This window comes from Botryllus schlosseri, chromosome 1 (assembly GCF_051294905.1).
Source record: "Botryllus schlosseri isolate E-star chromosome 1, Bs_hap1, whole genome shotgun sequence".
NCBI lineage: Eukaryota > Metazoa > Chordata > Ascidiacea > Stolidobranchia > Styelidae > Botryllus > Botryllus schlosseri.
Genome location: NC_137236.1, coordinates 19104783 through 19121025, shown reverse-complemented (window position 1 = coordinate 19121025; position 16243 = coordinate 19104783). Strand labels below are relative to the sequence as shown.

At 38.9% G+C, this 16243-nt stretch overlaps 2 protein-coding genes across 6 annotated transcripts; both read left to right on the top strand.

Annotated features, from left to right (window-relative positions):
• On the top strand, positions 1–4813 carry LOC145444118 (uncharacterized). The gene has a single exon (XM_080322049.1). The coding sequence runs from the start codon at positions 149–151 to the stop codon at positions 1805–1807; it is 1659 nt and encodes a 552-aa protein (XP_080178175.1). The 5' UTR covers positions 1–148; the 3' UTR covers positions 1808–4813.
• A 3148-nt stretch (positions 4814–7961) lies between these two features.
• On the top strand, positions 7962–15996 carry LOC145444138 (uncharacterized). 5 transcript variants are annotated; one of them, XR_013916626.1, is made up of 5 exons: positions 7962–9176; positions 9239–11353; positions 11818–11952; positions 12453–12549; positions 13320–15995. XR_013916626.1 is itself a non-coding variant. In XM_080322069.1 (5 exons), coding segments are annotated over exons 2-5 (396 nt in total). In that variant the 5' UTR covers positions 7962–9176; positions 9239–11174; the 3' UTR covers positions 13321–15996. The 5 variants fall into 5 exon arrangements, 3 of the variants coding, with proteins under 3 accessions (XP_080178195.1, XP_080178192.1, XP_080178201.1); XR_013916625.1 differs by having other exon boundaries at positions 12453–12544; positions 13320–15994; XM_080322069.1 differs by having other exon boundaries at positions 11818–11941; positions 12453–12544; positions 13320–15996.
• The last annotated feature ends 247 nt before the right edge of the window (positions 15997–16243 follow it).

The following is a 16243-nucleotide window of genomic DNA, read 5'->3' as shown; positions in this document are numbered from 1 at the left end:
TGTAGGCGGATCGACAATAACAAAGTCGTCAAAGGCATCTTGGCGTGACAGTCATGTGATTTTCCGAGTGTCCACACCACCTTTGAGTACACGCTAATCTCACTAAATAAGATTTAACTTCCGACTGTTTTCTATTCAATGCATTTTGATGTTTGCTTTTCAGGAGTATTATATACCTTTAGTTATGGCCAAACGTGCGAAAAGCCATTCATGTGAAGTTTGTGATCAAGGATTTAGGTCACATTATGACATGAAGAGGCATTTTGATAGTCATACCAGTATTAAAAGGTATAAATGTGATGTTTGTGGTAATGAATTCACCCAAAAGGGTCACCTCAATGCACACATGGCTATGCATGCTGGTTTCAAGAATCATATATGCGATGTTTGTGGAAAGGAATTCTTGCGAAAGGGAGTCCTGAATATGCATATGGCTCTGCATACTGATGTGAAAAGCTATGAATGTGATGTTTGTGGAAAGAAGTTTGCTCTAAAGTGCCATCTGAAGACTCACCTTGTTCGGCATGCCGCTGTCAAAGATCATAGATGTGATATTTGTGGGAAAGAATTTACCCTGAAATGTGACTTGGATAGGCATTTTGATATTCATACTGGTTTCAAATGTCATGAATGTGATATCTGTGGAAAAGAATTCACGCGAAAGTCTGACCTCAAGAAACACATACGTATCCATGTTCGTGTGAAATACTATGAATGTGATATTTGCGGAAAGGGATTCACACTAAATAGTGCCCTCAACAACCACATGACTACTCATACTGGTGTCAAAAGCCATCAATGCGAAGTGTGTGGAAAAGACTTCGTGCGAAATGGCACCCTGAAGATACACATGGCCATTCACATGGGTGTGAAAAGCCATAAATGTGATGTTTGTGGGAAAGAGTTTCGAGAGAAGGGTCACCTCAAACAACACCTGTTCACACATTCAGGTTTGAAAAGTCATAAATGTGGTGTTTGTGGGAAGGGATATGCTCTCAAAAGTAACTTGAATAAGCATTTTGATGTGCACACTGGTATAAAAAATCATAAATGTGAAATTTGTGGGAAGGAATTCATGGAAAAGAGCGGCATTAAGACTCACATGAATATGCATTCTGGGGCCAAGAAATATAAATGTGATATATGTGGAAATTATTTCGCGCAAACTGGAAGCCTTAATACACACATGACTATTCATGCTGGTGGTAAAAGCTATGAATGCATTGTTTGTGGAAAAGAATTCTCGTCAAAGGGAAACCTTGAAACACACCTGGTCACACATTCAGGTGTCAAAAGCAATAAATGTGATGTTTGTGGTAAAGGGTTCCAATCAAAGCAAGCCCTCAATATTCACATGAATATTCATCTTGGTCTAAAGAAACACAAGTGTGATATATGTGGGAAAGATGTCACAGCTAAACATGATCTCATTTCTCATATGTATGTGCATGTAGGTGTCAAAAATTTCGAATGCGAAATTTGTGGGAGAGGGTTTTCCCGAAAGAAGGATATCGTGGTTCACATGAATGTGCATGTTGGTGTCAAGAATCAATGCTGTAGCATTTGTGGGAAAGAATTTTCAGAAAAGGGCAGGCTGAAGAATCATATTATTGGTCATACCAGAGTCAACAATCATAACTGTGGTGTTTGTGGAAAGAAATTTACTTTGATATCTTCCTTGAGGACCCATCTTGATATACATGCTGGCATCAAGCGACATAAATGTGAGGTTTGTGGGAAGAGATTTGCTTATCTGAGTACCCTGAAGAGTCACATGAGCATGCATGCTGGTAATGAAGTGTCATAGCTATACATAGGGTGATTACTTCATGAATGTATCCGATTGTAATTACGATTACTTTCAAATCTCGCGATTGCGATTACGATTACAGCAAAATCTGGAAGTAGTCGATCACGATTACATTGGAAAGTAATCAAGATTATTCGCGATTACATTTATTTTCCTTCTTAGAATTTGTATTTGAATACATTGGAAGACAATATAACGATTGCGATGAAAGGTCTCATTAGAGAACAGTTTTATTTTTGAATGACACATCATGACATCATTTGCTGTTTGCGTCATAATATACCCATTGCTCAACTTTAGAGCTGAAGATTTCACGCACCCAACGATTAGGGATGGGCACAATCGAGTACCTGAGTGATTTGATTCTGAATCATGCAATATGCTTCGAGTCAAGTCGAGTAATCGAGTATCACCCATTATGACGCCATAACGTAATGTAATACGTCAAAGTACAATATCTACCGTTTATGTCACCACCAAGAATATAATGCCTGCTATCAATCGCTTAAATGATATTGTGGTATTTTTCCGACCATGCCGAATCATTCCACTTGATGACAATGTTGTGGGATAATCATGACTTCGGAAATGTACTACGTCCAGTAACCTTCGTAGCTTTGTACTATGTTTCGTATGCTAAAATACCGCCAATCAAGGTTTCAAGGCTCAAACAGTGAAAATTGGTATCAAAACTGTAATTCTTGTTGATGAATTAACTTTCAGTGGCGAGGAGCGTATAATTTTAGTAGGCCTACTCGAAAAAAATCTTCTTTTACTACTCGACTCGAATCATTAGAATAAATACTCAATTCAGATTCGAGTACTCGAATCATTATGCCCAGCCCTACCAACGATTTGCATTCTAGCCAGGGTCGTAACCAAAACTACCAATAGGTTGGGGAGAGAGCTCGAAGAGGACACAAAGTTATTTCGTAAATCAACATATATAATTAATAGAGTGTTCTCGAGAGATTTAATTACCTTACTTAAAAATTTGTTTCGCGATTTATTATCGCTGAATATCTTGATTTGAAATACATTTTTGTCTGCCTCAGAAAAAATATTCATAATTTATAGAAATAGGCATCTCGGTGCCTGCCATTACCGTGCCACGACACATATAAGACATATGCAGTTTCGGTCAACATGTGACTACATTATGCCGGTCCCGGTACTACTGTGACTTTACTTTGGTTTTGGAAATTATGGTACGATTCTTGCCCCTGACGATTTGTCATGTGGGAATGTCATGCAGCTCTCAGACTACGTTCCTCAACGGGTTGCTATCACCACCGTGTATATGTATATTCTGATATAGGGCTTGTACAAATATTTTACTTTACAACCACTGAAATAACGTAATCCTGACAAAACTGGTTTAAATAACCTTAGAACAGGGGTCTCAAACACATGACGCGTCGTGCGGCCCACATCGAAAGCAAGTGCATAAACAATTTTATTCAATTGTTTAAAAATATGATTTTTTTCGTGCCTGGCGTGTCTTGCTACAATGTAATTCACATTCTCACGATGAGTGTGGACTGTAATTCTGCAAAGTCCCATCAAATAACGTCTACTTGCCTACTGGGAAAGGCCTTGGATACCCCTACTATTTCGGCATCAACGAGAATTATGAAATTAGTCCGTGAACAAATTTGAATTTGAGAACTCTGCCTTGAAAAATGCAGATTCTAGTACATGATCGATTCCCAATCTATCTCCTGAATTCTTTAGCTGAGTTGTTTTAGTAGCCACGTATTCTGCTTCAAGTAATTGATACATGTCATGAAAATTGGTATCTCTACTTGTGATAGAGGGGAAATTGAGGATATTACTTTTCTACCAGAGCATCATCAATGAATACTGTAGCAATCACTACATCATTTGGTGATATATAATTATGAAGTATGTTTTCAATACTCTTTCAATGCATTCCTTGATAATTCCATGGGACTTGTATTTTGTCCCTACCTGATGGTATTATATTTGCATTATCGGTGATGCAGTATGACATACAATCTTGCTTGACATATATTCTGTACACCTCAAGTCAATCCGGCTATATTGATTTTAGCCCATTCATATCCATGAATCATTTCATTCCATTCATTTTCAGATGTCCGTAATATGAAAAGATTTTGTTTGATTCTCTTTTATAGGAATCAATTTATATGAGTAACGTTGTCAGTTTTATGTAGACTACGCATACCAATTTTAATACTCGAATGTAAGTGAAGCATTGTTTGAAATGATTCGAGCCCTCTAATGATATCTGATGTCTTCTCTCATTTCGAGTCTTTTAATGGATCACTACAGAACTTGGTTAGTCGATATTAGTACTATATCAAGTTTAGTACTATATCAAGTTCCATGCTTATTCATGGAGACCAATAGTAAATACGACATTTGTTCTGGAACCCCGCTAAGTGTACCTTGAGCTAAAATCTTTAGCAAATCACAAATATAAAATTTATATGAAGAACCCTGAATTGACATAAGCTTGATCAGCTCATAGATATACATATGTTATAATTAACATGTGGATCATATATGAGACTGACGTGACGAAGTTGGGTGCCGTCATTCGTTTGCTGGTAGCAATAGATAAGAATACTATTGTACTCATTCAAATAGTAGCACAGCGTTTTCTGACTACTCTATGTGGATTTCTCAATTTTGTCGACAACCCACAGTTGTCTATTATGCGTAATGTTTCTGTTGAAATATTGTGCTAAATAAAACTATTTTTTCTTTTTAATCCAGTTTTTTATGACTTCGATTATTATTAGGTTATCCATCAACAAATTTGGTAATCAACTCACACATGGATATGCATGCCGGTGCCGAGAATCATAGCTGTTGTGTTTGTGAGAGAGGGTTCAGTCGCAAGAGTGACCTAAACACTGACATGAATATTCATAATGATGTCAAGAGGCATAGATGTGATGTTTGGGAGGAAGCATTTGCACAAAAGAGTGACGTCTAGAAACACAAGGTTATGCATGCTGGTCATGAATGTGAGGTTTGTGGTAAAGTATTCAAGCGGAAGGGTCACCTGAGGCAACACATAGCTATTCATACTGGTGTCAGAAGCCACGAATGTATGGTATGTGGAAAAGAATTCGTGCGAAAAGGTGACCTCAGGAAACACAAAACTGTGCATTTCAGAAGCCACGAATGTGAGGTTTGTGGACAAGAATTTGCGTTGAAGGGAGTCCTCAGGGGGCACATGGCTATTCATGTTGGTGTCAAAAGCGATAAATGTGATGTTGGTGGAAAGTAATTCATACACAAATCAAACGTCAAGAAACACATGGCCTTGCATGCTGATGTCAAAAGCCATATATGTTTCGTTTGCGCGAAAGAATTTGCGCTAAAGGATGGCCTCAGACAACACATGTTTAGTCATGCTGGTGTCAAAAGCCATGAATGCAATATTTGTGGAAAAGGATTTGTGGTCAAGAGTGAACTGAATAGACATATGGATATGCATGCTGATGTCAAAAGCCATAAATGTAATGTTTGTGAAAAAGCTTTTCCTTTCAAACGTTACTTAACTTCAAGACGAGATGCTAGATAAAAATGACTAGGCTGGTTGTGATATATTCATTCAAAATATGTGTCTTCATTATGGGGCCATAAATGTTGCGATCACGCCAAAAGTGTCGTCGGGAGCGTTACGCGTTAATGTTACATTAGCCTCCATCTATATTTGTTGAAATGGATTTTCGGCACTTGTTCACATCAAATCGAAGACGCAGATTTTCGAGAGCACGTACATCAAGAAATATAGCTCCAAAATTATCTTTGAAATAATAAAAGTCTGCCCAATTTCTACATAATTAGCATGATATTATCTTCAAGAAAAGTCATTTTCTTGCTGTTTATCACAAGCCTACAGTTCATATTTGCACACGACATATGTCGGTTGCACGATAATTGAGCTAGATTTGAACTTACTTGAGGGGGTCCGCGAAGGTACGTGACGGTCAAAAAGAGATCCGCGAAGCCAAAAAAGTTGGGAACCACTGCCCTCCCTAATGTATGAGTAGAATAAATCAGTTCAGTTCTTAGTAATGATGAAACATGTGTATGGTGAAAATGGCACCCTAATTACACAACTAGATCAAATGGAAATAGTCTCGCTGGAGTTGGCGCTGCCCGTCCTCGCTCATATTTCTTGGAACGTGATTTGAATGCCGTCACAAAGCTTATGACTCATAGCAGAAACCGACTTGACAGTACGAGAATGAAGATTTTAGAATGAAATTGTTTTTAGCAATCATCAAACCCAATATCAAATCAGAAAGAGAAACACAGCTCGAAACAATGGTTAGATAGGAGTATAAGCATGCGAGGCCCGAGACGTGATCGTTTTGGCCAGCGACGATATCTTGCACACCAGGGCTATTGCAGATGTAATTGTTCAGGCCCACTATTATATCAAAAGCAACTGGCTTTTTGTAGATGCGATGGTTCAGGTCAACGATTATATCGTGCGCAACAGGCCCATTGTAGATGTGATGGCTCAAGCCCGTGACAGTATCTTGCACACCAGGCCTAATGCAGATGTAATTGTTCAGGCTAGTCATTGTATTGTGTGCGCTGGCCTATTGTAGATGCGATGATTCAGGCCAGCGATGGTATCTTGCGCAGCTGGCCTACTGTAGATACGATTACGACCAGGCCTATTGTTGATGATATAAATCATGCCAGCCAAGATTGCGCACAGCAGTTGATGACTGACGCTAATTAGCAAAACGCTTCTCCATAACTGGCCGCACGTAATACTGATAATACGAATTACTGAATTGCAGCTGAATATTGTGGATAAAATAATCATTTCAAAAAGACTAGGTTTTGAGTTTAGACCCACGAGTTTAAGTTCCAAGGTTCAACCCCAGCCCGCTGGCTACGCGCCCTGAAACTGATAGGTCCAATTGAGCAGAGTCGACTGTAATTGTACTTGAAATGGCAATTTTAATCGCTTTTTCCGCAACCAAAAACGTTCCACACATTCCTGCAATGAGATTGATGCTTTTTGCATCCGTGCCCCTTGAGATAGATGTATGGTAGTAGTCACCGATCAGATATTGGCATTGGTAAATATTCAAAAGAAATTAGGATGCTGATTTTCGTAGCTGGAAATTAGTCAACTTCATTGATACAGGATTGTTAAAACTATGATGATATAAATCGCAAATGAAATAACTTCTTCACTGAATTTGGCGACCACGAAGATGTAAATAAACGATCACTGTGGCGAAATACAGGAAAATATTCCCAAGTGTTGGTCAATATCTGGAAGGTTATGGTCTTGAAGTAGATCTCACTAAATAAGAGTGAACTTGTGACTATTTTCTCTACAGTGCATTCATATATTTGCTTTTCAGGAGTAATATATACCTGTAGGTATGGCCATACATGCCAAAAGCCATAAATGTGAAGTTTGTGATAAAGGATTTGTGTCAAATTATGACATGAAGAATCATTTTGATAGTCATACCGGTATTAGAAGGTATAAATGTGATGTTTGTGGTTATAAATTCACGCACAAGGGTCAACTCAATGCACACACGGCTATTCATACTGGTATCAAAAGCCATAAATGTAAAGTGTGTGGAAAAGACTTCGTGCGAAAGGGCACCCTGAAGATGCACATGTCTATTCATGCTGGCATCAAAAGCCATAAGTGTGAAGTGTGTGGAAAAGACTTCGTGCGAAAGGGCACACTGAAGATACACATGGCTATTCACGCCGGTGTAAAAAACCATCAATGTGATATTTGTGGAAAAGAGTTTGTAAAGAAGGATCACCTCAAAGCACACCTGCTCACACATTCAGGTCTCAAAATCCATAAATGTGGTGTGTGCGGGAAAGAATTCTTGTTCAAAAGTCACCTCGGGGCACACCTGGTCACGCATTCGGACATCGAAAGCTATAAATGTGATGTTTGTGGCAGGGGATTCCGCTGGAAGAACTCCCTCAATTGTCACATCCATGCTCATCTTGGTCTAAAGAAACACAAATGTGATATATGTCGGAAAAAATTCACATCGAAGCAGTGTCTCATATCTCATATGGATGTGCATCTTGGTCTCAAAACTCACAAATGTGAAATTTTGTGGGAAACGGTCGGCTCGGAGGAGTGATATCAATATTCATATAAATGTTCATTTTGGTGTCATGAATCATGATCTTGATATACATACTGGCGTCAAGCGTCATCAATGTGAGATTTGTGGAAAGAAATTTACTGACAGGAGTACCCTGAAAACTCACATCAATATGCATGCTGGTATCAAAGTGCAATAGTTGCGGTGTTTGAGGGGAAAAACACCTCGAGATTCGCATGAATTCTGATGTCTAGAAATTTAAATGTAATGTTTGTGGAATAGATTTGACACAAAATGGCCAACTCATATCACAACTTGCTATCCATGCTTGTGTCAAGAACAATGAATGAGGTGCTGGTTGAAAATAATCACGAGAAAAGAAGACTGGTCTGTATTTTTCTGTCGTCAGTTTAAAGCTCATTGCTCTCAATCTATTTTCATATCACACCTAGTTACCATTTATGTTCGCCAATCACCATGTATGGTTGTTTGGTCCATCAGCTATCATCTCAAAATGACATAAGTGACTAAAATCGACTCAACACAATAATGCAATTTCAACAAATGTACAAGAAATAGTTCATGCTTGGAACCGTTCAGTAGAAAGCATCCTCTTCCGGGCGGAGCCCAATATCCGGATTTAACCCGAAAATGCAATTTATCCGTTGTGCATGGTCTGAATATACCGAATGGTATTTCTACTGTTTTAGATATCAGTATTTTTATTGGCCCTGTTTCTTTCAGTATAGAAAACATTCCTATGCTACTTTTACTTTACTTTGATTTCATAACTATGGTACGGTCCTTGCCCTTGTAGATTTGTCATTTGTGAATGTTATTCAGCTTTCAGACGTATTTTCATCAATAGGTTGCTACCACCACCATGTGTGAGTGTATTCTGATATAGGTGCTGCAGAAGTATTTGACATCACAATCAGTGAAATAATGCAATCCTGACAAAAATGGACCTAAATACCCTTAAAACAGGGGTCTCAAACACACGAATCGTGAGAAAATTTTGTGGTGCCCGCGTCGAAAGTAGGTGCATAAAGAATGTTATTCAAATTTCTGAAAGTGTGATTTTTTCGTGCCAGGCGTCACTTGCTAAAGAGTAATTCACATTTTCACGATGGGTGTGGAATATCACTCTGCAACTTCCCATCAAATAAGGTCGAATTTCCTACTTGGAAAGGCATTAAATACTACTATTATTTATAACGCCTAGTAAATTGGTCCGTGAGCAAATATGAGTTTGAGAATGCTGCCTAAAAGATTGGAGATTCTGGTAGATGATCGATTCTGAATTCTTTAGTTTAATGGTTTTAGTAGCCAAGTGTTCTGCTTCAAGTAATTGATACACATCAATAAAATTGTTATCTCTGCTTGTAATAGACTAAAAATTGAGTATACTACTTTAACTAGAGCATCGTCAATGAATGCCGTAGCAATCACTAGCAACCACATCATTTTGTAATTAGAAATTAAGAAGAATGATGTCAAGACTCGTGCAATGCATCCCTGGATAATTTGTTTCGAATCGTATGTTATCACTGCCTGATGGTATTATTTCTGCGTTCTCAGTGATGCAGTATGATGTAGAATCTGGCTTGATATACACTCTGCACACCTCAAGTATATATCGGGTGTATTGATTTTAGTCCATTCATGTCCAATTGTCCATGGATCGCTTAATTCCCTTCATTTTTATATGCTCAAAATATGAAAAGATTTTGTTGTATTCTTTTTTATAGTAATCAATTGATGTGAGTTACGTTGCCATTTTCTATACGCGAATCCAAGTGAAGTATCTTTTGAAATGATTGCTGAAATGATTCCTGTTCGGTAATGATTTCTGATTTCTTCTTTCTGGTCTTTTCATTGATGTCTACTGACCTTGGATAGTGCTTTTAGTACTATTTCAAGTTCCATGCTTATTCGTGCGACATTTTTTGTTAGGTTAGGTCAAAAAAATTGTCAAAATTGTTTTAGACCCCTGCATTTCGTTTGTATCACAGCTTTTGCACTGTCGGTGAACTTATTCTCTTGTAGCGTACTTCATAGGCCTACTGTTATAGTCCGCCCATTGTGAATCATAGATCATCAATTGAAACAAATAGGTTGACGTGGTGTCATGCTCAATGGACGGCAATATCCTAATAAGACTTTCTGGGCATTGGTTGTTAGATCAATAACTCCAAGATGAAAAATTGTGATGTAGACAACATTGTCAAGCAACACGGTGTGTGTCACCAGCAGTGCACGCACAACTTCAGTGTTGCCAGCCAACAACTACTGCTGTTGACCGTTCTTTCTCCATTCTTGGCAAGCTACTTGGTGATGATAGACACTTTCTACTCGAATGTAGGAAAGTATCTTTTGTTGTACTACAACAAATTTTAGTCATTTTTGCCATAATACGTTATGTAACTACTGTCGTAATACGTGAATTCTTCATGGGGCCAAATTTTGTTGAAATAAATTTTTTTCACGGCAAAACTTGTCAAAGTCAAAAACGTTTTTTCAGGCAAAATTACTTCATAGAGACAGATATTTCCAACCAGAAATGAAGAAAAATAGTATAATTTCAACATTATATACGAAAACACCTAATTTGCATACGTGAGGTCAAAATTCAGTTTTTTAGGTCAAAAACTTCCGCTTTTTAGGTCGAAAAAAAATCGCCCTACTTATAACTAACATGTCAATCATATATGAGACTGCCGTCATTCGTTTGTTGGTAGCAATAGCTAAGAATACTCTTGCACTCATTAAAATAATAGCACAGCGACTTTTAGTGTAATCTATGTGGACTTCTCAATTTTGTAGGTCAACCAATGCTTGTCTATTCTATGTAATGTTTTGGTCAAAATATCGACTACATAATTCTATTCTTTCTTTTTTAATGTAGTTCTCCATTCCTTCGATTATCATTAGGCTATCCATCAACAAATTTGTATTCAACTCACACATGGATATGCATGTCGGTGCCAAGAATCATGGCTGTCGTGTTTGTGGGAGAGAGCTCAGCCGCAAGAGTGACATGAACACTCACATGAATATTCAAAATGATGTCAAGAATCAGAAATGTGATGTTTGTGGAAAAGCATTTGCACGAAAGAGTGACCTCGAGAAACACAAGGTTATGCATGCTGGTTTCAGAAACCATGAATGTGAAATTTGTGGGAAAGGGTTCCAGCGAAAGGTTGGATTGAGGCAACACATAGCTATTCACACTGGTGTTAAAAGCCATGAATGTGATGTTTGTGGGGAAGAATTCGTGCAAAAGAGTGACCTCAATACACACAAGGTTATGCATGCTGGTTTCGGAAGCCACAAATGTGAGGTTTGTGGAAAAGTATTCAAGCAAAAAGGTGAACTCAATGCAAACATGGCTATTCATGCCGGTTTCAAGCGCCATAAATGCGAGGTTTGTGGAAAGGAATTCTTACGAAAGGCAGACATCTAAGAACACATGGCTATGCATGCTGATGTCAACTAGTATCAAGAAATCGAGTGACAATAAATCACACGAAGTGAAAAATTTCAAGCCAAATAAATCTGCCACGAAATATTCTACTTTATGGTCATACACGAAGATGTAAGATGTAAAATTGTGGCTGGCTGACTGGTTACTACAATGTGTCGGAACTGATATTTTAGTCATCAACATCCCAAATTTCGAGGTCAGGGTAATCAAATTTATGGTTGGCCTTCTAAGTTCACAATAAATTACCTGGGTAATTTACTTTTTGATATTATAACTAATTTCGAAAATTACCTCATCGGCCGATTAAAACCTTCTTGCAGGCCACGAGTTGGTTGACCCTGACCTAGGTACATCATAGGTTTCTCAAAGATCAGTTGCTTATCAGTACTGTATTCTTATCACAGCGAGTGTCACTTGCTGTTCTACGCCACTCAAATCAAATGCTCCGAGGAACTGCACTTTCTGGACATCAACTGCAGAGATTTTAATCTGGAAAATCTGCTCATCGAACAGCAAGGATGTTTACAAGTGAGCCAAAAGTAAGAGTTTTTTGCCTCCACATACTCGTTTACAGAGCTGGCCGAAACAGTCGTAGACTATAATCGGGAACAAGTAGAAGTATTGCTGTAAATTGAAACGTAAGATTGAAATGGTGAATTTAATAATTGTTCACTGTCCACGGTTTAGTTGGAATTATTGATTGTCGTGGATTTTACACTGGATGCCCTTACTGCCGCAACCCTTCCCATTATCTGGGCTTGACATCAGTAATGAAATAGAATTGGCTAGTCAATGGCTGGATGTTGGGGTGAGAACAGCCAGAGCAATTTGAATCCGATCTAAAAGAAGTGAGCCACCCATTTTGGCGGCTGTCGCAATGTTGTCTATCCCGGTCCCTGCAATAAATTTAGACATTTGTTCCGGTATTGATATATGTTACGTGGACATGTCGTGCATTTCTATTTGCACCAGAACACATGATTCATATCAAGTTTTTGAATTCGGTATATCGATATTATCACCCACATCTTGATTTCAGCATGCCATGGCGATGCTGCTTCACGAGATGACCAGCATATACCCATCCGTTTTTGAAGAACAGCCTATTTACGAAAAGATTCTATCTGCATGGTAAGGTAAAGAGCTGATTTCCGATATTGACATGTAGTAATTCGGTGGAGGTTGAAAGAGTATATTTCTTCGAGTCCGAAATTATGCGGTCATGACTACTAGCAATCAATTCATCGACAAATGATATAGCCTTGCCATCATATTCGCTACCCACTGTGGGAGCCTTGACATCATGGTTGATTGTAACTTAGCATCTAAAGCCGATGTGTAATTGTGTACGTACAGCCTTTTTGCTGTTTATGGCCGCATTTTGACTACTTGTGTGGCGTATGTAATTATTCAATTACCATATATGCTCAATTGCTCATGTTAAATTGGCTACTGGGAGACTTTACCTCGCGGACAGCCCTTGGCGTTTCTGTGCCATCACTGTTTGCTTGTTAAATACCTTGCGCATGCGCATAAAACTTACTAATTGTAGAAAACAGAACGCCTTATGTCTCATATATAGCCTTGCGCCTCCATATGGTATCCAGCACAACTTCTGGGGGTTAAGCAATTCCCTTTTTAAGACGGGCCATTTCAACACTCCCTATTATGCATGCCATTTCAAAAAAGGCGCACATAGGTATATCTGTAGTGAACCAAGTCCGGTATAGATATATAATGCTATTCACGAAGGCGCCGGAATCTATTTACATTAGCTTCCCATACGCATTGAAATCACGAGCATTATTGCTATAAAAGGTATTGGGATTGGTTTTGCCAATATCAGTATTGTTGGTAGCTGCACAGGCACATATTACTACGGTATCTAATATTCATCCTTGTTCAGACCATGTGATCAGATTTACAGATGGAGCTGAATCTGCCGATGGTGTCTTCGAAGACTGATGGCACGGAATTAATGATGATTCATCTTCAAGGTGAGCCCATTGTCATTCATTACTTTGTTGCATGCCGTTACTTCTACACCTCACATCAGGATTGTCGTTATAATCAAAATATATTTGAATCATCCACACATATTACAAAAAACGTTTTTCGTTTGACACACAGGATTTAAAGTCATTGGTATTTTGTTATGTGACGCATCATGTCCCTCTGCGGCTCTCATTTTTTCTCTAGGGCTCGGATTGCAAGGACACTATAACTTCTCAACTACCACTATTCAAATCTAAAAATCAAATCTCCGGAACAAATTATCTAGTTGAAGTAAAACCTCTCAAAAATTTTATAGCCAATTCATAACTTCAAATTGCATGTTGACAGACACTATCATATGCTATTTAAATAATGTGTAGATGGCTACTTAATCATTCTACTACGGCTTCAAGTTAGCCACCCCTGATCTAAGGCAAACCTCACAACACTTTGTACATTCATGGAAACAACATTTGCCTTAAGTATTAATCGTGTCACATTATGATTGCACAGCGCTATGAACCATAATCGTGGTCAATGTTTACAAAATTATTTTTGATGACGTGTAACTGGGAATCAATTCCTTTTGTCCGAAGAAAATATATACATACATACCGTACTTGAATTCTCCACTTCATTATTACGTCGTCATTCTACATCACGATAGGTGATACTCGAATGGAATCAAAGCTTAATACTCGACATCTAGGTTCTTGCTTTTTTCATGTACATAGTAATGACCCGAGTTTAATTAGCATAATGAGAAGTGAGTCGAGTCGAACTGAGTCCAGTCATTCAAAAACGTGATTTAAGTTATTCCGACATTGGCTATGATACTCGATTCGAAACTTGATACTGGACCTGTTGAAATCAGTTTAGAGTAGCAACTCGAGTCAAGTCATGTCCTGAATGATCATCTCAGGGTTGTAATGACTCCAGTCACGATTTTCTGATGACTTGGCTAGACACGAATCATTTTCTCAAAATACGGAAATGACCCGACTCGAGTCAATTTGCGTAATGACTCGACCTGGACTCGAGTCATTGGACATGACTCGTACCAAGTCATATGACTCGAGACTCAGACGGCCAAGACCGACATTCCATTGTAATTTCGAAGAATAGCAATGTAAACACACTATTGGGATTTCGTCTATTGGTACTGATACCTGAAAATGCGACCAGAAACTGCTAAAAGTGCGGAAAATTCGTATAATATAAATGCGAACCATTTGATATCACCAAACAGAGTTATAAAAAGTGGGCTCAACAAGACTTTAACTGGAAACTGAGCAGTCAACACAATGAATAGGACTTGACTCTGTGGTAAATTGAAAATGACTCGACTTGACTCGAGTCAAAACTCTACAAAAGTGAGATTGACGTGTGACTGGGAGCCTTGTGACTTGGTTACAACTCTGGATCAACTCGACTCAAACTTGATGGTTGGAATCGATACACCACAGCACTCAAGTTTTCCTGGCCGTTGTAGGGACTCAATTTAAGTCGGTGTCGGTCAGTGACTAGGGTAGAATCCAACCATTCAAAATTAGGACTGCACCAACTAATTAATTCCAATACGGACTCGAACTCAAAATTTCACCCAGGCGGGTAATCAATTTTGTCTCGCGCTACTGCGGACCGCCCTTGGACATCATTGTCTTATCGTAAATTTCTTTGTTCTAAAAACTCATACCAACATAAAAAATAAAAATTAAGAGTTAGAAATCCGTCATTCACACAGTTGTGACAAAGAATGCCAACCCCGGTCTGTCCTCTCCCTGGCGTAAGCACCAGGGTTGTAACCAAGTCACAAGGTTCCGAGTCACTAGTCAATTTGACTTTTATTGTTTTGACTGAAGTCAACTCCGAGTCGAAGTCAGCGAGCAGAGGGTCGAGTCGGAGACATATTGTTAAGACTCGAGTCCGAGTCTAGGTCATAGTGTTTACTGTTCAGTATCGATTTGAGTCAAGTTCAACTCACTTCTGTCAAAACACTTAGGTGATATCGAAGGCCTCGTATTCATAATATGCTCATTTTTTCACTTTAAACATGCTAATTCAAACAGATATCAGACAGTTTCTGGGCCTATTTCTCAATTATCGGTCCTGATATACGAGACTTGTATAAGTTGAAGTAGAATGTGTCGAGTCATTTTACAATTTTAGGAAAATGACTCGAGTCAAGTCAAGTCGACGAAAAATTGCTTCTCGAGTCAGGTCATGACTCAAGTCATTACAACCGTGATAAGTGCCACTCGCCAAAAACTTTGACAACTACGGGCGCTGTGTACTTGAGCTCTGTAAGTTGTCACAACAGTAGGCAGAACCTACTTCAGTACTCAAGAAAAGTAGAAGTTCTTTGTTACTGACCACTTTAGTCTCGAACATACCATCCGAGGTAATCGAAGTAGTCAGCCTAGGTTCTCAAGTAGAAGTAGGAGCCGCATATCTCGTACCGTTCATCTTCCGTGCACTCCCGAGCACAAGTGGCATTCCCGCGTATCTGGTGCCCAAGCTCATTTTAGGCAAGGTCACCGGCAATGTTCCCTCGAATTTTTGACAAGCCTGCGCACGATCACCAACTTACTGCGCAGACCCTTGAACAAACAGTGCGTAATGACTAAAAAAAAATGTCATCACTTCGGATTTTTTGTGCGCAACGGAGATTTTCTGTGCGCAGAGACCGTTTCAGCACTGCGCATTTGCGCACGTGCGCAGCTTAGAAGGAACATTGGTCACCGGTGTCTGGTAGGTTGTAATGTTGTCGATTCTGGTTATCTTTGGTGTCTTTGTGGCTTGTCATCTTTTGTTATTTGACTTTACTCAGGTAGG